The sequence below is a fragment of the Pelodiscus sinensis genome, chromosome 3 (assembly GCF_049634645.1).
Source record: "Pelodiscus sinensis isolate JC-2024 chromosome 3, ASM4963464v1, whole genome shotgun sequence".
Taxonomy (NCBI): Eukaryota; Metazoa; Chordata; order Testudines; family Trionychidae; genus Pelodiscus; species Pelodiscus sinensis.
Genome location: NC_134713.1, coordinates 35,713,495 through 35,735,421, shown reverse-complemented (window position 1 = coordinate 35,735,421; position 21,927 = coordinate 35,713,495). Strand labels below are relative to the sequence as shown.

The window sequence follows — 21,927 nt, the reverse complement described above, 5'->3', positions numbered from 1 at the left end:
TCTGTGTGCTCTGCATCTCTTGAGCAGGGATAGGCCTCCTCTTTGCACTACCTGTACCACAAGCATGGCCCGGAAGCTCCCAATTGGCTGGTTTCTGGCCAATGGGAGTTGTGAGCACATGACCTCCTGCAGCCCACTGCTTTCAACATTATGCAGGGGTGGGGCAGACAGGAACCTTGCCTGAGGCTCCTGTTGAGCCACTGGCTAGATCCAGCAGTTTGGGGAGCCAGATCCAACCCATGGGCCATATCTGCCCATTTCTGGCCTAGCCCATTGTCTTGTGTGGGAACACCCTGGACTTACGTGAAGTTTCAACTTGAATAGAAAAACAACCTTTATAACAGGCTCTTTCTCTCTGGTACCAAAATCGCAGATCTGCATGTTCCTGGCTCCTTTGATGGTTTAGATCTGGATCCAAAATTTGCAGCTAGAGCTCCATCCTCCAGACTTTAACAAATATCCAGGGAAAACTCTTCTTGGAGAGATCAAAGGTGAGATTTGAAAGAAAGTCCCTCTTTCGAAAGAAGGCGTTCTTCAATGTAAATAGGGCTTCTTCGAAAGAGAGCATCCAGACTCACTGGATGCTTTCTTTCGAAAAAGCAAGCCGCTTTTTCGAAATTTCTCCGTGCAGTCTAGACGCTCTCTTTCGAAAGAGGCTCTTTTGAAAGATGCTTTCGAAAGAGCCTCTTTCGAAAGAGGCTTGCAGTCTAGACATAGCCTTAGTGGCTAAGAAGCACTACTGCCTCATGGGAGAGCTGTTGCCTGACAACCCGTGTTCCCTGTAAGCTGAGTGCTTGGGTGAGATTCAGGAGAGATTCAAATGCTGCCCAGCTGATTAGCAGAGCACCCATAGCTTCCCACAGCCAGTTGCATGGTTTCTACTAGTAGTGCACATCTGTACATGTCTCTGTGCACATAACAAAACTTATTCCACACACAAATGGAAAAAATTAGAGGGATCATTGCTGAGAATGCCACCTTTCTAAGAACTATTGGCTGGAGAAAATTACTTTATTTTGGATTTGCAGTGGGACACACTGCGCTGCGTTACTATTTCTTTCTGGATATGTCTACATTAGAGTTTTGTCAGAAAAACAGCTGTTTTTCCAATAAAACCTGAGTTACATCCCCCACTGCAATTGTGTTCTTCTGAAAGTAAATTGAAAGAACAGGGGGCGTTTTCCAGTTTGGTAATCCTCTTTCTACGAGGAAGAAGCCTTTTTCTGAAAGAGTTCTTTCAGAAAAAGGTGTGTGTGGATGGGGAAGAGGGAGTTCTTTCGAAAGAAGAGGAAAGAGGAAAAAGCACAGGTGTCTTGGTGGCCACTCTGTCCATAGTAATCACAGCTGAAATGTGAGATAGCGTTCATTAAGTGTGGATGCTATCTTTCGAAAAAACAGATTGCTTTTTCGATGCACTTTTGTGTGTGGGCGCTCTCTTTTGGAAGAAGTTTTTTCGGAAGCTCTCTTCCGAAAGCAGCCTGCAGTCTAGACATAGCCTCTTATGTTTAAACTCTGGCAGTAAAAAGTACTGGATTTGAATGTGACTCTGAGCACAAGAGACCTTGCTGTGCAGAAGCAGCTGGTTGCTGTGCAAGGGTCAGTCCTCAAGAAGAGGGGTAGGCTACTCACTTCCAACAAATTTCAAGAATACTTTTATGCACTTGATCCCCAGTACCCCAGGATCCTTCCCCCCCCCCCCCCCCCCCGGTGCAAGGCCTCTGTGTTAGTACACAGGCAACACCTTATTACTTTCACTAGTGAGACATTTGCTCTTACACTTCTGTGCTGAAGACTCTTCAAATGCTTTGAAATACATTTCAGCTTTAAAAGATTTTTGTGATTTATTATTTACTTAGTTCCCAAGGTGCCCATGGCCTTTTTCAGCTAATGTGACAGGCCACAGCCTCAGGAAACTTACTATGTAGACTAGCTTCCACCTAACAAGGGACGGCATTAAGCAAAGGGAGGGGATGTGGCATTAAGAAGACTAAAATGGTGAGAGATTGTGCAATATGCTTCTGATTAGTATGTGACTTAAAGCTCCTTGGCTCTTTGCTTGTTTTGTTTGAATATAGCTGAAGGAGTTTCTAGAATTAAGGCAGGGAAGGAGGATTTTTTTTGCCTGCCTGGAAAATGTCATTCAAAAGAAAATAACATGTGACATTTACCATATGATAGTACCTCAAGTTGTGTGTTCGTTGTATGGATGAATTTGCTTGAAATGTAAATGCAAAATGGGACTGTCAAGGCCAGCATAAATTGAACAATTAAAGCCCACAGATAAATCTGGAACAGTGAAGGGGAAATTGTTAGGCTTCCAGTGACCTATGTAGCCAGTGAAAAAACTAATCAAAGAGGATAAGTTAACAGGAGGAAGTGAGCAACACCACACTCTTTGGTCATATATGCACTGCCAATAAATATACTTGTATTTGTTTCTACAACTTAGCTTGTTAGTGGAGGCAGATCAGTTCGGCGCTGATTTACAGTGTTCACAGTTATGTGACAAACAATCGGATGTTTTAGAGGACTAGTGTCAATAATTACTACACCCATACTTTTGATAGATCATGCTTCCAAAGGTAGAAGATAGAAGCATTCCCCAAAATCCACACTGGGCTCTTAGCTCCCTTAATCACACTCCACACTAGAAACTTAAAAAACAGCAAATAGTCTAGTAGCACCTTAAAGACTAACAAAAATGTAGACTGTATCATGAGCTTTCGTGGGTAAAACCCAAGTTTTGCCTATGAAAGCTCATGATAACATCCACATGTTTTGTTAGTCTTTAAGGTCCTATTAGACTATTTGTTGTTTTTTAAGTTTTTTCCTGCTACAGACTAACCTCTCTGAAACTCCTCACTAAAACAACCCAATGCTTCTCAAATTGTCCAAACTGGTTTTACAAGTTTTCATGTCCTGTCTTGCTGAGCTAGTGGATAGAGATAGGGATGGTGGAAATCATGGACACTCAGGGTACATTTACACAGCAGGGCTAAAGTTGAATTAAGCTATGCAACTTCAGCTACATTAATTGCTTAGCTGAAGTCAAAATAGCTTAATTTGGCTTTTGGTGCTGTCTACACAGCAGGAAGTCGAAGGAAGAACACTTTTCCTTTGACTTCTCTTACTCCTTGTGAAATGAGGGTTACAATGAATCGGAGTAAGAAGTCCTCCAGCTCGACATTATTTCAAAATAAAGGCTTGTAGTGTAGACGTGCGCTATGTTATTTCGGAATAACATGAGTTACTCTGAAAGAATGCTGCTGCGTAGACATAGCCTCATTTTGATGTTGGTAATGCTGTTGTCTTTTGTCTTTTTTTCTTGTTTATTTTAAAGATATATTTGGCAAATTTTTGGAAGGCATAAATGGACAAAACCATTTAAGTTTGTCAGTGTTCATGAGTGGCATGCCAAAATTCCCGATGCATGCACGCAAGTCAGAGTTGTGTGTGAATGAAGGTAATATATTTACACATAACAAGCCCCAGTTAGCACATATGTACTAAGGAGCTGATCTTCAGTTGGAGGTACAAAACAGAAGACCCACTAACTTCAGCAGAGTTCTGTTAATTTATACTAGTTGAGGACTCTGGCTAGTCATAGAATCATAGAATCATAGAATAATAGGACTGGAAGGGACCTCGAGAGGTCATCGAGTCCAGCCCCCCGCCCTCAAGGCAGGACCAAGCTCTGTCTACACAATCCCTGACAGATGTCTATCTAACCTGTTCTTAAATATCTCCAGAGAGGGAGATTCCACCACCTCCCTTGGCAATTTATTCCAATATTTGATCACCCTGACAGTTAGGATTTTTTTGCATGTAAAAAATGTTTTGCATGTAAAATTTTGCATATGCAAATGCATGGGCTTAAGTTTCTAACCCATCTTGTAACTATTTAAGCCTATGCATTTAATGCATACACAGCATTCATGACCCAATTTGGTGTATGTGACTGAAAATTAGTCATGTTTCCCAAATGAGATCTTAATAAAAATAATCGTTAACAATTGATTAGCATTTCTCCTGCAACAGTGGGGAAAAGGACAACAGAGTGACCAAAGAGGAGCAGAAGTTTTGACTTTGCTCATCCACCAATGCTGCCTGAGAAGCACCACTGCCTAGATTGTAGATAGTGAAGGAGATGATATGACCTAGAGGAGGTGAACCTCTAGCAGGGTGAGCTTTTAAAAATCTATTTGGCAGGTTGGAAAATTACTTTAAAATCACCAAGATTTTTTACTTTGTATTTTAAAAACTGTGATTTAAAATTCTTCTTTCAAGGATGAGCTTTAAGGAAACTATTAAGAAGGATGGTCGCAACATTGTTTAGGACAGGGGACTTGACTTGATCTCTCGAGGTCCCTTCCAGTTTTATTATTCTGTGATTCTGTGGTTATATGAAACTATGCCCATGCTCTGCCACAGATTTCTTGTATGATCTTGGGCAAATCACTTCATTTCTGTGGCTCAGTTCTCACCTATAAAATGGGAACAATAGCTATTCCCTACCTCATGGATCAGGGTTGTGAGTATAACTGTATAAAATAGTGTGCTCAGATGCTGAAGTAAGGAGTGGGCATAAAAGAACCTTATTGCACCATTTTTTAAAAAGAGAGAGAATATATATTAGGAGTCATCTCTCTTTTTTTTTTGCAGGATTGTGTAAATCACTTATGTTCTGGGGCGTCTGTCAGTGGCAATTGCAAAGAGCTACAGCGAATGCTTTGTGAAAAGCCCTTCAAGGTATTATATGCTCTGGTGTTCAGCAGATACCAGTCTGTGTAATTCTGCAGCAAAAGGTCTCGCTCTCCACTGTAAAATCACCACAGGTTCTCTTTTCAACAACTGTGCTTTGTACCTGGCCCACAGATGAGAAGAAAGAAGAGCATCTTGAGGAGTAATTTGTAAAATTTAAAAAGACTGTTTATTCACACCAGGCAATCTGTGAACCTGAGCTTGCAAACCCTTATTTATGAGACTGCTCCCACTGACTTCACAGGATTGCTTGTATGAGGTATGCCTGCTTAGGTGGGAAAAGACTGCAGGGGTGGGGCTAATATAATAAAAATCTGCTTAATTGCTTTTCTGGACTGTGACCTCAGGAAGTACAGTGGCTGCTGTTTCGGGCCTGAGACTAGAATACCAGCTGCAGACTGCTAAGGAGGGCTTAGTCCTTCCTACCCAGAAGTTGCAAGTAAAAATGTCCTCCCCTGCCCTACTATGCATAATTACCTGCACAAACCCCCCAACTAATCAGGATTTGTGAAAGGGGCTGCATTTCAATGATCTCAAAGTTACTTTCAGTTGTGTGCTGAAGAGCTTAATCCTACTGGCTGCAAAGCACTGAGCTCTAAGTTGTGTTAAGTACTTGTCAGTGAGACCACTTTCACATAAGCGTAGGTGTACACTTTTGATGCTGTGTAGAGTATAGATGCTGTACACCAAGCTAGCAGGGATACAAAGAGAAGAGCACACAGTGAGGCACTGTTTTGGTGAGTTGAAAAGAGTGCCTTGTATGTCTGAACTCTAGGGTACATATCCTACATGAGTCTCTATTTGCCCAAACAATTTCTCCCATGTCTATACTGCGTTTCTAGCCTGGTAGGGTCCTGCTGCTTCCCTACTGCTGGAGTTTTTCCTGCCCAGTGAAAGACTCCAGTTGCAGAGAAAGACTCTGGTAGAGGGAAGGCAGCTGGGATTTCTTGTAGCCACACATAGGCTATACCCTGTCAAAAGTGTAAGCTAGGTCTTAGATGACTAGATTACATAGATTTGTAAATGGGAATGGTGAGTCACCAAACCTCAAAGCACCGGTTCCATGCTGTGAGGGAGGGGAAGAGCAGGTCTGGATAATGAAAGGGGCTGCAGGCCAGGGTCCCAAGCTAAGTGGGAGCCTTTTAGCCAAGGGCCCTGAGATGCAGCCACTAAAGCCCCTGCATGCTATGTTCTTGGCCAGCTCTGCCTGGCAGGAGGATGGGGGAGCAAGGCAGCTCCATGTTCTACCATTCCCCCTCCCTTCCAGGCTGGAACCACATGCTTCGCCAGTAGTTCAGGGAAGCTCTGTCTCTGTGCTCACCTGCAGACTTTTCCCCACCACTCCCATTGGCTGCGATTTGTGGCCAATGGGAGTGGCAGAGGTGGAGTTTGCAAACAGAGGACAGTGCAGAATCACCCATTCTTCTCTGCCATATGGTAAATAATCCAATGCCCAACCCCCTCCTGCACTTTCACACCTGCCCACACCCTGCATCCCCATCTAGAAGCCAGGGCCAGAAGTGTTGCTGGGCAGGTGGTGATGGCGGGGAGCCAGGAAATAGGAGCCAGCAGCTAGCAGGGAAGTGCTGACCTCTCCTGGTCCAGCAAATTCCTCGGCTCGGGATTGCTCAGTGGTCAGAGGATGCCAGGCCAGAAAGGGTCTAGCCTGTCTTCATTTTATGTGAGAGATCTTATGAGATTTCCCGCCCAGTTCTTTATGCAGGGATTTGGCTATGTTTCAGGGAATCATCCGCACCTTTGAATGTTTATCCAAACCAAAGCTTTAAAATGTAACAAGGGATCTGTTATTTTTAAAATGGCAACAGTAATGTAAAATAAAACTATCAAGAAAGAATTATAAACTGTTACTCATGTATTTTTATTTGTATGCAATGAAATAAAATGCAGATTTGTTTTATAAACATATAAACCTAGGAAATTCCATATGAGACAAGCACCCAGGACTATATGCTTCAGACAAAAGTGCAAGAAACCCCATAACAGGCAAAGATGGAATAACTTGCTTACAGGAGGAAGTTTCTTCTTAATTACCATCAATTAGCTGTTGATTTATGCCCTGAAGCATTAGGATTTATTCCTCCTTTGAAAAATGTATTTGTATATACACAATATAGACCAAGCTGCACTTCAGTTACACAGATGACTATTTACAATATACAGAAGGGATCATAGTCTACACCTGATGTCTTAATTGTAAACATCAGCCTCTAGCCATAAAAGCAGACTTTGTACTTTTTTCCTGTTCAGTTAAAACTATGAATGTTGTCCCTTTTCACAGTGATATTAGCTTTACTAAACTGTTTATGAAGCACATTCAGCAATTAAAACCAAGCTGTGCGGGTAGTTAAAAACAAGCTGTGCAACAGAATTGTATACAATGTGGCTGTTTTGGTTTGCATGGTTCCAGTCAAACAAAACAAGTGAGTTAATCTGTGACCTTCTCCCCCCAATCACAATTTTTATATTTGCATCAAAATCCAAGGTAAATCCTGGCCCTCTTGAAAACAAAAGCAAAAAATAATTTCTGTGGGACTGGGATTTAAAGCATTAAAAGAAAACTTGACAACCCCTTACAAACACACCAATTTCATAATGAGTTTTCCAGCACATTCCTCCCTTATTTTAAGGGTTTTTGTTGAAAAATAAAGAGAGGCAATGGCCAACAGTAGCCATTGGTCTATCTATCATCATGGGCAGGTCAGCAGCAGACCAAAGCAAAAGACTTTATAAGTAACAGCAGCAATAGAACCTGAGCAGAATGTGCTGACCCAGCTGATCAGGATCAGCGTGGTAAGATGCCCACTCCCAAGAGATGTGGGGATAAACGGACTGTCAGCTGCCTTTTTCCTGGAAAAGGGTAGGTCATTGATCTGCCCAGAAGACACTTACAGGTAAGGGGAATTCATAGCTTATTAGGTGTAAGAAAAGGTCTTGGGCAGTTCCAAGTCATCTGTGAGATTTTTGGCAGCTTGGATAGTTTGGTGCTCACATCCGAAGCTAAACAAAGCCAGGTGCATTTGCTCTGGTATTGGTGTAAAAAGCCAGCATAGCTCCATTAAGCAGCTCATAAAGGCCAAAGGCGGGATTGTCAAAAATGCTCAATATTGGCCTTATCGATTCCACTGACAGCTATAGAAAAATTCCCACTGATTTCAACAGGGACAGAATCAACTGATTCACTGTGCTTTTGAGAATCCCATCTAAGTCTTTTAAGGTATGTCTACACTAGCTTGTTAATTCGAGCTAGGCAGGCAAATCAGGGAACCGGGGTTACAAATGAAGCCCGGGATTTAAAAATCCCAGGCTTTATTTGCATGTTCCCATCTGGCCACCATTTTAAAATCCCCCATGAATTTTTAAATCGTGGAATGAAGAGTAACAGTTAATCCAAACTAAGGACTTAGTTCGGATTAACTTTAAACTGCCGCGTGTAGCCGCGGACAGTTCATTCGGACTAAAGGGGATTTAAAAATGGTGGCCGGACGGGAACATGCAAATAAAGCCCGGGATATTTAAATTCCGGGCTTCATTTGCAACCCCGTTTCCCTGATTTTCCTGCCTAGCTCGAATTAATGAGCTAGTGTAGACATACCCTTATATATCCAGTCGTATCATTTAAAGTCATTGGACAATATATCTCAATAGTACTATCTCTGATAGAGACCAAATGGATCCTTGAAAGTGAAACCAGAAACCTTTCTAAAAGCTTCCTCCTCCCCCTGAATTGCATTAGTTTACTGGTTTGTATCTGTCAGGTTTCTTATGAGTTCTGAGCTGCCTATAGTGGTTCACTCATATTTTCCAGTAAACCATTCAGTTCTTTTGACAAAAGCATATAATTAATTCCACATTCAGTAATTTGAAAAGTGAGCAGAAGAATACAATGGGTCACATTGCTGACTTACCAATCTTTACAGTCTCCCTGTAAACAACTGCACATCAGCAGAGAACCTTACCATAGTAACATTTATGGTGTATCATTCTTGATTGATGATGTAACAAATCTACTAAAATGGAAAATTAGATTATTTGTTCTGAACACCTTAAAGTGCTAATCTCTAAGTATATAGTAGCTCTTTGGGGCTCCTTGGTCTGTGTATTCTCCTGTAAATGGCAATATTTCACTAAAACTGTGGTTATTGGGTTTGGTGAGCAAGTGCTGGTGATTGTGATAAAAAGATGGTCACAGTTGATCCGGTTGTTTCTTCTTCCCTTAAACTTTCTGTCTCATTAATACAAACATTTCAGTTTCTGCTGCTGAAAGTACCTTTAATAAATACTTTATTTGAAAATGTTATTTTTTTATATATGACAACTTAAGTGAAGTAACAGTAAACCAATATGGCCAAATGCCCTGCATTCTCAAATGTCTACTGTGGCTGAGAATCGGTGACAGGCATGTATTTTCCTTAATTAAATAAGGTTCGCCTGACTCATAAGTCTATTGTGAATTTAAAGCCGATGGAAAAAAATTAAATAGCACTTAAGTGCAGTTTTTGGCTCAACATGTTTGAATAAATTAAAATAGGCAATACTTGATTCTTGTGGCTATAGTGAATACTCCATAAAAATGCCCTCAGCTAGTCCTTCTCTTCTCTCTCATAGATGTGTTACAAGGCTAAGTTTTTTACTAAGATGTAAAAAGTGCTGAGCTGATGCTCATTCCATCTCCTCTATTCCTGTGTCCAGAAATATTTGTTGGGTGCAGATAATCACTGGAAAGGGCTAATTGGCTACGTTCTCTGTATAACACCAATGGAATGTTGAGAATGGAATTTCATTTTCCCGTACTTGTTACAGTACAGGTCTGACAGCTAGGTAATGTCCAGTACTCTACACAAAACACTAGAGCCATGGTAACCTGCAATTCAACTTTTAACCCTTCAGCACACCAAAATATAGGGCCAGATTCTGATCTATCTTTTATCAGTGCAATTATTCCAGATTGACAGGCCTATAACTATGACCAGAATGTCTTTTCTACTTCATTTCTCTCTCCCCATTTGTTGTGATTTATGATATCAAGAAGAAATAACTAAGGGAAAGTCATTTTCTTGTAACTAACGACTGACTGAGATAAGAATCTGAGGGATAGCTAAGGTCATAAATTCACCTTTACATCCACAAACTATTTTAAAACAGTGTTTAAACAGTTTAAATAAGGTTTGCTTGCCTATCGCAAAATAGGTGTAGTTGTTCTAACAATTACGTTAGCATGGTGCTGTCTGCACTACAAGTCTAATAATCTCAGTACATATTTGTGCAGGTTGCATCCTAACATGGTTTATTGTTAGCATTGTCCCTTCTGCATTATAATTTTAGATTCAGGCTAACCAGCCTTAGCGTTATATATGCTGTGATAATATTCACTAATACAAGTCAATAAACATGTTGGTCATCCTTAGTACAAATATAAATGTGCTAGTTTACAGACAAGCGTGCTAGCAGGATCCAAGGTAAAGTATAAAAAGAGCCTAACAGCCAACCTAGCCCACACATTTTCCCATGATGGAGTGCTGTTCTAGCAGAGTCCTGTGCAATATGGAATGTGGATTGACTTTCCCAGTGTCATAGCTATGCTTTGGAACTATGCCCAAGACCATGTGTGAAACCTGATTTTAGTTATCTGTCCCCCATTGGCTAACCAGCCTGGTCTAGCTGGAGAATGTTTCTCTAGTTTATCTTAAACCTCAATCTAGACAAGGCCTAAGAAGGAAGCTGTTGTACAGCTGGCTTTAAATACTGTTTATAAAACTGTCATGCTTGGTCCACTGTCACTAGCCAGACAGAGTGTTCTGAAATCACGTCTGTGGGAGCCAGATTTAAAGTCCTGTTAATACACGCTTCAGAAATGTAGCTGGAGCCTCCATGACAAGAAATGCCTGACCCAGAGGTCATTGCCACTTAGTTCCCACTTTCTCCTCCCCCAGTCTTGCTGATAGGTTTGCCATCTGTCGGAGCCAGACATGCCTCACCAACCTTTGCTCACATTTAGGATGACAACCTGGTGCATTGTCCTCTTGGTGGTTATTACCCTATATTTTAGCACCTAAACCTGCTTCTGCTCTTCCAGAAGCTTTACTTGCCCTTCGCCTCAGTTTGTAACTTCCTCTTGCTGTTGTACTTCTGTATGAACACATGCTTGTGACAAAGAGTGGACCTGCAGATGGGTGGAGAGGGCAACAAGAAGCTGACAAAATTGCACTGAGTTGTCATAAGTCAGACGATAGACGATTTTGCTTGGGTCTGTCTGTGTCCTGTTTAGTCATCAGCCAGCTCAGGGAATGTTTTCATTCTAAGGAAAGACAAAAGTGCTATATAAAACACTTAATGCATCCTACTAGTACACGGTAAGCTTTAAAACTTCATTTCAGCTGCTAACAACTACTATTAACATAATCAATTCATTTCCTGAGAAACCTACCCTAACAATGAGAGTTTTTTAAAAGAAACTGTTTTGAAGTTTAGGACTGACATGAACTGTGTAATATTGATTACAATCAGAAAGAAGGATGTTCAGTTTATTCTTTTTTAAAAGCCATATTCACCATTGAAGCAATAAGGAGCAAAATGTCCTGAAAGCTAGTACAGTTGTGCTCCTCCTAACACCACTGGCGAATTTGCCTTCTAAGACTTTGTAACTTTTTGATGCTGTTTATCCAGATAAAATCTAGTCAAATTACCTTTGGGTTATTTTGAGGCTAACTACAGACCACATGGCTTGTTAATTATCATCCTGCTAAAACAAATGTGTTAGTTCACTTCATGTCTCAAAGAACTGTTTTATTTATACTATGTAGTACCAGTCATCACAGAATTCATGAAAAATTAAGCTAGGAACATAAAGTATTAATAGGAGAGTCTGACCCATTAAAAACCTGCAGTTTAAAAAAGCTGGTCTACTCAGAATAAACATTAGAATCAAGGAAACACGAACGCACACACACATACACGGAATTTTGTCGGGTTTTGTCTTTTATAAAACGTGGTGCAACAATCTCAATACCCCAGACTGTGCCACATGCTTTTAAGGAATCTGTCCAAAAGTTCCAAACTGCAGACTGTTGACTGGCAGTTTCCATGCAGTAGGTTTGCTAGGTCTGGTCCATAAGCCTCTATGTGTCCACAGCTGATAAATGCTGAGCATTTGGCTTAAACAAAGTCCACAGGGAGCTGAAGGACTAATTTCTATTTCAACTTGCCAGTCTCATCTCGTTGGGTACGTCTACACTACAGCGCTAGTTCGAACTAAGCTAATTCGAACTAACGCGTCTAGAACTAAAAACTAGTTCGAATTAGCGTTTTGCTAATTCGAACTAGCAAGTCCACATTAAGTGGACTCTGAACAGGGCTTAAGGATGGCCGGAAGCAGTGCCGGCAGGGCATCAGAGGAGGACTTAGAGCGTGGAGATGCTGTCTCAGGCTAGCCGAGGGCTGCGCTTAAAGGGTCCCGACCCCCACCCCGGACAGACAGTTCTAAGGGGTGCCCCGCTTGCAAAGAAGTTCTGGCTTGGAGTGCCCGGAGTACCCACACTGGGCACATCACACCACTCGGCCATCAGCCCGGCTGCACTTGCCGCAGGCTGCCATCTGGGGAGAGGGGGTAATTGGGGGGCTGCAGGAGAGCTTCCACCCCCAGAAGCCCGCAGAGCCAGCCCAGTCCTCCCCATCGGGGGCTCGTACCCCATTCCTCCCTCACCTCCTTCCACTTACCCTTCCCTAGCCCCCCTTCTTATTGATGTACAAAATAAAGATAACGTTTCTTCCAACATTGACTCTGTCTTTATTGAAAAAAACTGGAGGAGACTGGGAAAAGGAGGTGGGAGAGGGGAAGAGAAAGGCTGGGAGAAGGGAGGGCAACTAACATGATCAGGGGTTGGGAACAGGTCCAGGGCAAGCCCCCGGGAGCTGCCAGCCTGGTCCCGGCAAGAGGGGGTGGGCTGGGGGGCATCGGGTGGGTGGCTCTGTGCCGTGCCAGGTGCAGGGTCTGCTGGCCGGGTGCTGGCAGGCTTGCAGCTGGCACGGGCACCGTAGCCAGCCCGTGCCCCTTTAAGGGGTCCGGGGCCGGGAGGGGGGCATAGAGTTTCCCTGGTGTTGGCCAGAGTGGCCACCAGGGAAACCTGGGGAGGGCTAGCCTCCCACTAGTTCGAACTAAAGGGCTACACAGCCCTTAATTCGAACTAGCTAGTTCGAACTAGGCGTTAGTCCTCGTAAAATGAGGTTTACCTAGTTCGAACTAAGCGCTCCGTTAGTTCGAATTAAGTTCGAACTAACAGAGCGCTAGTGTAGCGCCTAGGAAAGTTAGTTCGAACTAACGTCCGTTAGTTCGAACTAACTTTGTAGTGTAGACATACCCGTTCTGTGGCTGTGATCCTCCCCCTTAGGTTCCCAGAGCGTGGATGCAGTTGAAGCCCAAATGTCTCCCCCACAATTTTAGGGGTGTTAACTGCAGTGTAGCAATGCATTTTTTTGCTACAAACATGCTGGCCTGTGGTCAGGATAACTGCTGCACAGAAAAGAAGCTAGCTTGTGGGCTTGTAGGAAAAAACAAGTCTCAGAACCAGAGAGTCATCTCCATCGAGTGGTGATAATTACCTTATTCAGCCTTATTTATTATGAAATATTTATATATTGCAGTAACTCCAGAAGACCCCAATACTCTTTGTCCTGGGCACTGTACATTGATTTCTAGGTGAGTTTTCTAATGGTTACTGGTTTTCTTAAAAGTAGTGGCCTAAAATCAGTATTTCCTTGATTTTTTTTTTCATGAATTGTGGACCAGATCCTCTGCTGATGGAAATCAGCATAGCTCCATTACTGATAGATACCAGCAGAGTCTCTGTCACTGTACATTTAAAGTTTGGTTTACAATATACACCTGATGGACTAAAGTTTCCTAAATTGCAAAAACAGAATGTACTAAAATATTTGCCTGGGATGGAAAACATAATTTAGTGTGCTCCTCTGACTATTGTTTCAGATTAAACTCAAGATGCCTTCATTTCTGGGAAAGTAGCTGAGGGAGAAGCTACTGTCAGCCACATGGTCCCTAGGTTGTTAGAATTAGAATGCTCATACCTGTCCTTGGAATTTAGTTTTAACCAAAAGATACCTAAGGTGCACAGTTCATGCAGGTCTTTCTCCCACTCTGTTAAATCATGGGCTGCAAATAACATCAGTTTTGAATGATTAGGAACGTACATTGAGTAATTAAATATAATTAAATGACATGTGACTGAGCAGATGTCACACTTAGCAGTTAACATCTCTTTCTACCCCCTGCCTAACAAGAAGCAAATGGCCTGAGTTGCACACCTACTCACATATTCAAATAGTTTGTTACCAATTCTAGGTTTGTACTATACTTCTCTGCATATTATTTCCCAGAGAATTGGACTATTCATGTCCCAGTCACACTCGTTCCCATGTGAACTAGTTTTATCTTTGTAAAATTCATGAGATCAGTAATGCTAGTAATGAATGTCTCTGTTTGGTTTGTGGATTACATCCAATATTTACAGAAAGCCAAGATGCATTTCTTCACTTCAGGAAGTTCCCTAAATTGCTTCATAGAGTCTAGGCTGAAGGCTTAATAGGTGAGTGGTTAATTTGTCTCTCTGCTATATCCACTTCTGATTAACCAATTATGTAAACACATGATGAGTTAGAAGTGGAAATTTTGTGGTTCAGGTGAATACTGATCACCCTGCAAAGGCTTTCTTTCATACAGGAACCTTAGTACCAAAAAATGAGGGGCTCTTTCTTAAATATTAACAAAAGTGTTAAGGATGTATATGTATTCCTGAGGACCAATCTTATTCTAGGTCAATCATGGAAGGGACTGACACTGTAAATGGTGTGTGCTACTCCAAATGTTCATGTGGTAGCCACATATTTCATCATCCTTTGAATTGCTAGCTGGAATACAAATCAATACCAGTAAGCATTTAAAATGTGTCTTCCATACACTCTAAAAACATGATTAAAATCTCACAGCTCCCTAGGGAAGGAGGGATGGGTGTGTGTGTGGGGGGGAGAAGTATTATTTCTCCAGGGCACAAGCCAGGCTCAGAGGTTAAACCACTTGCCCAAGATCAGGCAATAAACAGATCAGTGACAGAGCCAATAACAAAAGCCCTATCTGCTAAATTCCTGCCCTGTCCCAATACAGAGATCTGTTTTGAAAACACATGAAAAGACATGTACAACTATGTTTAAGCAACATTCTAATTATGACACAAACTCAAAGAAAAAGCAGTTAAGGAATTTTAAATGTGTTTGACACCCTGTCCTCCAAAACCCCAATCCAAAAACAAACAAACAAACAAAAATCCTGTGTCTACATGGAGAAGACTAAATAGGTTATAAAACTACTTGTAATTCAAAGGCACAATGGGTTGTCAGTCAATTCTTGGAATCTCTCTTTATCTTTACTTCTAATTTCATTATTTAAAATTTTCTGGTGTATGCTTCCTATACATTCCTCTTCCCCAGCATCAAAAGACATTAAGGAAACAAAGTTTAAGCGTAAATCTCCCATCTTAAAAATGAGAAAAACTGTAGGCTACCATTTTTAAAGACAGAAGCATGAAAACATTCATGGGGCTATATTTATGTGCAAATAAGTATTTAGGTAGCTACCTGCATAATTTTCCTAGTATGCAAACCAAGTCTATGCAGGTGTAATGCTATTAACTTAATAAAATTAGCACTGACTAACACTGGTGTAAATGAGAAAAGAATCAGGTCATAAAAATCCACTTGGATATGCAAATATCCCATCACTGCAAGCATTTGAGATAATTATGTTAACAAATGTAGGCACAGAAATGAGGGTTGCCAGATGGTTTCAACAAAAATACCAGACACGCTTGACATTATATCCCAATCTACATTACATCTTATTTAGAAAATACTGGACATTTATATTTTCTTATTTATATTTTCTCAATTTGTTTCCCGAACAGAAAGCTCAAATACTGGACTGACCAGTTCAAAACTGGACAACTGGCAACCCTAACAGAAATGCATTCACATGTTTGGGCAAGGGCCTATGAACAGCTGATTCTGGATAGCTTGAATAAAAATGAGAGTGACATTGTAAAATCAGAATATTATTTAAAAAAATCTTAAAGCTGCTATGCTAAATTTTATAACCCAGTACTTTCATTTTACATTAAAAAACACCATGTCTCTGAAAACCCTGTCATAGCTTTGGACCCGCTTCTCCTTGTACTTTGCATGCACCTCTGACATGCAACTGAAGTATAATTCATCTAAAGTCCTATTCTGTGGATTATTAACATGACAAATATTAAGGGTCTAGTCAAGAAGAAAGTCTCTTGGCTGCAAAAGCACCTAAGGCCTCAGGTGCTGATTTCATCATGGGTAGGTCAAAGGGCAGAAAGAGAAAAAAGGCAACCCTTGACTCTGCACCAGGGAGATGCAGAGCTTCTGTCAGGGTCAGGAGCTCATGTGAGTAAACTTCCTGATTTCCATACAGCACCCTTTGCCAGACGTTTTTTTATGATGTGTGCTATCAGGTTTGTAGGCTCTTTGGAATATTCACCACCTGTCTCCTGGGTTATCTGCAATGCTGAACACAGTGATAGCATTTAACCACTAAATAATACCAATAAAACCAAAAAGAGACCTTCTCCACATGGTTCATGGAAATTACCAGCGTTTAGGGTTCAGGTGTCTGATATTGGCCTCTGTCCAGTAAAAAAAAAAAACCCAGAAAATAATGGATATGTAAACTGTTTTTCTCAGACAGAAGGCCGCTTGGGGCAGCCTTCCCCTGCCGGGTCTGGAGGGGGTGGGGAAAGCGGGGAGCATGTGGATTTAAAGGTGCTGTGACTCCGTTTTTGTTTTTTTCAACAACTTTGGTTCCCCTCAGCCCCCCCCCCCTTTTTTTCCCCTCAACCAATTTTTTTCCTGACATGTTCAGTATTTTTTGTGAAAGTATCTGGCAACCCTACCAGAGTTCTTATAAGAGAACAGCATCACAGCTGGTCCCAAGAGCAGAGACAAAGAGAGCCAGGAGCCAGGTATCTTTTGTTGCCCATATGTAAACCCAGCTACTTGTGTTCCCAGACTGCCCACCTCCTGCTTCCGATGCAGGAAAGGCCCCCACCTTCATAGTTCTATAAGCTCCTGCCCAGAGCTGAAGAAATTCTTATGAGCCCTCACATCCATCTTTGATGTTTGGCTCTCTTTCCCATTAGCTCTGAAGGTCAAATAAGGGGAATTGTTCATCTCTGAGAAATATTTTGACTACACTCTAGTGCTGGTCAAAATATTTTGTGGAAATGATTTTGACAAAAGTGTGAATTTCTGAGTTTTCCATATTTCTATGGAGCCTCCCTCCCCCCAATTCTATTGAAAATGAAAATGAAAATGCATTTTTTTGGTTAAAAAGTTCACAATCAGAATACTTTTTTATCCACCCCTATGAAAGGCCCTGAATCTATATCAAGTTTCCATCTTGAGCTTTCTAGAAAGCTCTTTCAGTCTAATATATTTCAATAGTGTTAAAAGGCTATTTAACGTTCCTCATTAAGAACTATCTGAAATTAGTAGGTATTGATGCTGCAACTTTAACACTCTTTACTAGCCTATCTTGTCAGAGCTGAAGAAACCCACCACCGTGTTAGCATGGCAGGGGATGCATTGAGTATGCTATTGCACAGCCTAATATCTTCATAACTCTGAGTCCCTAGGCAACCGGGTAGGTGAAGTGACAGGGTCTTATTCACTTCCTACTTAGTCTAGTGTAATTTGGGATTAATTTATTTGAAAACAATGGAGTTATACCATTGTAAAACTGATACACCAGAAGAAATCTGATAACACTAGGAAATTAGCTCAGGCATTATATGTCCATGTTCTTTTGGATAAGGTATGGACTCCTTTCAAAGAACTGTGTTAAGGCCAGATTAGTGTTCTTTTAATATACAAGTTATGAACATGATTTCCAAAATCTGCTGCTTGAATTGTAGTAGCACAACCATGTGGCCAAAGCCATCAAACTTCTCCAACTTCAAAAGAGCCAAACTGATCACAATCATTGTCAGCACAAAGAGCAGTCCCACTTCCCAGCAGAGTTTATGAAATGTCAGGTTTTAGCTGGAGCAAGCTCCTATGCAAGGCAGAAAACTCTGTGAGAATGGAATATCTAGAAGAAACATGGATACAACCTTACTTTACTGGTGCTTGGGATATACTAAGTGCAGGAAAAGGGGAGTAGAAAAGAGGGGGAGGAGAAACTGGTTTAGTATAAAGTAAATACAAATGGCTCCTAAATTGTGAGTGGTTCATTTTAGTTTGTTTGATGTTACCAGCTATCATTAAGGGCTGAATAATTTTTCTGTCTTGAGTTTAAAAGAGAAAAAACTGGCAAATACAAATACTTTACAAAGCAGGAAACTGCAAAGAGGAGACATTCCTTATAAGCCCTGTTTATTTTTCATGTGGGGGGTCTGAGACAGTTTAACAAATTACAGTATTTTTCTCTCTCTTTTTTGTTGTAATACCCCAGAATCCTCTTTTATAAGAACTCCATTCTCCCCAAACTAGGCTCGTAGGTGCTACTGTAATACAAATAAATAAATAATAATAATTCAAAATAATGTAATGTGCAGAAAGCATCTTGTTCCTGCCACTCAGAGAATAGACATAAATTTGGATACATCTGCAGTGTTTTAATAAAAAGATAAATATAAATTGCGCATGGCTGAACTTTTCACACACCTTGAGTTTACCAGGCTGTAATGGAAGCCGAAAGGAGCTGCCTTCATGCAAATTCTCGCAGTACCTTGTTAGTCTCCTTGGCTTTCTTACAAGTGTACAGCCATTTGATTATCCGAGCATTGCGCTCAATCACTGACGTAGTGCTGGGGACCTGCTCAGTCAGTTCCTCTTCCAACAGCCCATCATCCCCACTGTGCCTCGTGAAATCACTCTCGGATGTCGCCATGCTGATGCTGCGGATCCTGAAGGAGATGTTGTCAGAAATCACAGAGAAGTTGTCCTTGCCCAGGTCCTCGACAATCTCCTGTTCGAGGCCACAGTACTTAAAGAAAGTGTCAAACTCAGAGAAAGACTTGGAATACCGAGAACTGATATCCGACTGGGAGCGATGCAGCCCTTTCCTCCTCCTGTCCTTGACCTCAAGAGGTGCAGCTGTCAGTTGTGAGGAGTCCTCACTCTCAGGAACAGCTGGTGCTTCTGTGTGTGTAGGGGCAACGCACTCAGCCAAATGGCTGTTCAGCTCATTGGCTGCATGTTTGGTAAACACCGTCTCTTCGCTTTCTGGTGAGAGGCCCTCTCCTATTACTTTGGGCATCTCTGGGGAAGCCAGCAGCTTTTCCTTCATAGGTCCCTGGAACAGTCGCCTCACCAGGCTCCCTCGTGACCGCTCACTGCTTTGGCCTTTCACCAGCTCACATTTCTGACGGTAGATCACTAGGGAATCGGGCCGTACCTGCCTCTTGGTGATGCTGCGCCTCACTATGGGTGGATCCTGTTCCAGGGGAGCACTGCAGGAACACATTGCGTTAGCCAGCTCCAAGTTTTTGCTGCCTTTCACTCCACCAAAGTCCCCGTTGGTTTTTTTGCTTTTCACTGAGCAGCTCTCACTGCTGCTTTCTGAGGCTGAGCTGAGCACAGTGACGGGTTCCTGCTTAGTGCTGATTACATGCTGACTTTTTACATACTTGGCCTTATCAGCTGCCAGTCTTTCCACAGCACTTTTCCTGCCTGGGGTGCCTGCCTCCATCTGTCTGCGAAGGTATTCTGGCCCCTTGTTGAGGAGTCGCACTGTCAGGGAGGAATGGAAGTCCGAGATGGCATGCATTCTTACGGCGTGAGAGATTTCAGTTGGCATATCAGTTTCAGGTACACTGATTCCACTTACAGTTCTGGGGCGAAAAAAGCAAGCACCACTCTCTGGACTCTGCAGCCTGCACTCGTCCTGCGTAAGTGCCCAGTGAGCCGTTCCAAATTCCAAAGTCTGCTGCTGGTTTGGTTAGTTACCTGTGAGAGATTAAAAAAGCTCCTCAGCCAGTAGACAGCCCCACTCACTGTCTGTGTCTGCTGCAAACACTCTCTGACTACACACACCTCCACACAGCTGCTTCCTTGCATATTCACCTTACAGCTAAGCCAGCCCCTGCAATCCAAACATAACCAATCAGGACTGAGTGCAGAAGGCCCTGCTGACATCACAGTGAGCTGGCTCATTGACGTTACAGGAGCAGCTCAGACCATCAACTCTCCATTGCCTCCAGCAAGGACAGCACTAATTAAAATGTTTATTTATTAACATATGAGTTCAGTAGTCTCCTTCTACAGCAATCTGACCGAGTCAAAACATTAAAGAATCTTTATATAAGACTAATGTAGTCGCTACAGACATTTACATTTTATGGGAGCAAAGCTTCTGAAATGTGTTTTTTTTTCTAGGAGAGGATCTTATATTCTACAGGCACCTACAACTATAAGCTTGAAACCCTTGTTGAATTCCAAACATTTCCCTAGCTGCCTAAGACATTTTCTCCAGCGTGTACCCCCTGAGACAGGCAAGACTGCATAGGGCCTGATCCTGCAAAGTATAGTTTGTCTCTGAAAAGAACTGTAGACCCTGAGCACCCAGCAACTTTAATGGGATACTTGCAGCCTTGATGATCAAGCCTTTAAATCTGAACTTTCTGGGTCCCATATTAAAGAGTGTTTGTTTAGTAAAGAGAGCGTTCAGGCTTCAAAAATGCAGAGATTTAATTCGGCACCTTGCTGTTTGAGATTTCAACTGAAAGGCTTTTGAAAGTCACGCGTTAAACCATGCCAGCACAGCCAGGTAAACGCACCTGCTGGACTGCTGAATGTTCCAGGAACATCCTAACATTACATTGATATCAATAAGAAGCTTGTTCACAGATGGCACCAACAGGGTGGAGGACGTGTGATGAAACTGTTTGAGATTCTATAGAATTACACCAGCTCTAATGTCATCTTTCATCTTTTTTTCTACCATTAAATGTGGGTCAGATTTTCAAAGGAGCTGAACTCTGAAGTGGGGCCAAAGGTATTAGCCAAGGCACTATTAACAGCATTGTAGAGAAGTAGCTACCTAATCTGAAAGAACAAGTTTTGGTCCTCCAGATTTGCTTGATGGCTAAAACTAACTGCCTGCCACAATGTTGCAGTAAGCTGACCCCTCTGTTGTTCCCAGTGACTTGTGGGAGAACTTGCCTTTCCCTCCGAGCACATGGGGGGAAATTGTGGGAAAGCACTTGAAGATTGTCCACACTGGAGTGTTCAGCCTGCAAGTTCACAGCAAAGTGGGTGTGTTCCCAGCCTGAGTGAAAGCCTGAGTTGGTCTGTTGCCCCTGACCTCAGATAAGTCAACAACTCCAGGTTGGGTAGGGCATTGGGGGTAACAGCTGGGAAGACACTGCACTAACTCTAAAGTGAAGACATACCCTCTATGGCAAAAGACCCAAATGTAGTAACATCAAGCAGACATGTTCTCCTCCAGACACAGTTATGCACCTGTCTTTTTCCACACTAGAGTGGCTTCACATATACATGATGACTCAAGAAAACATTTAAATGCATGCTTAAGTTCATCTCTGTTCAGCAATGCGTTTTAGCAGCTTAACTATAACCACATTTTGAAGTGCTTTTCTGAAAAGGATACTTATCTGAATAGGGACCATGGTTTGTAAACTACTTGAAAATTATTTGCACCAAAGTCTATGCAAATATGTAAGTCATATTTTTGATAAAAACATTCTTTTCTAGAAACAGAGTTATAGCTGACTCCTATAACTACCAAGCTGAAAAAAATGCCCTGACAAGAAAACACTGCCAAAGAAATAAAAAATACCATTAATGACCATGTAGCATCTGATTACTATAGATATATCACTGTCCAGTTACAATGATTATTTGGCTGCATTGTAGAAGATTAGGTTTATAGAGAAGGTTAATTTCTTCTTATAATTAAGCTTAACAGTAAACCACTTAGATCAGCTGAATTAATAATGATGAGATCCAGATTTTATTCTGACCCTTACATTGATTTGGATTTTTATTTCCTTGGTAGTTTGAGGCTTTAGGACACTGTGAAAGACACATTTTAAC

General features: G+C 41.8%; 1 protein-coding gene and 1 long non-coding RNA gene across 3 annotated transcripts in view; one reads left to right on the top strand and one right to left on the bottom strand.

Moving 5' to 3' along the window:
- Positions 1–6,987, top strand: part of LOC142827787 (uncharacterized) — a 37,769-nt gene extending 30,782 nt beyond the window's left edge. The window contains exons 2-3 of the long non-coding RNA XR_012902544.1: positions 374–491; positions 4,663–6,987. This is a non-coding gene — a long non-coding RNA (uncharacterized LOC142827787). The remainder of the gene's footprint in view (positions 1–373; positions 492–4,662) is intronic.
- A 3,020-nt stretch (positions 6,988–10,007) lies between these two features.
- FAM110C (family with sequence similarity 110 member C) lies at positions 10,008–19,900 on the bottom strand. Of its 2 annotated transcripts, none has more exons than XM_006130968.4 (2): positions 18,535–19,900; positions 10,008–11,077 (listed from the first exon to the last, which is right to left on the bottom strand). In XM_006130968.4, the coding sequence occupies exon 1, from the start codon at positions 19,667–19,669 to the stop codon at positions 18,578–18,580; it is 1,092 nt and encodes a 363-aa protein (XP_006131030.1). In that variant the 5' UTR covers positions 19,670–19,900; the 3' UTR covers positions 10,008–11,077; positions 18,535–18,577. The 2 variants fall into 2 exon arrangements, with proteins under 2 accessions (XP_006131030.1, XP_025044397.1); XM_025188612.2 differs by having other exon boundaries at positions 18,599–19,900.
- Between the last annotated feature and the right edge of the window lie 2,027 nt (positions 19,901–21,927).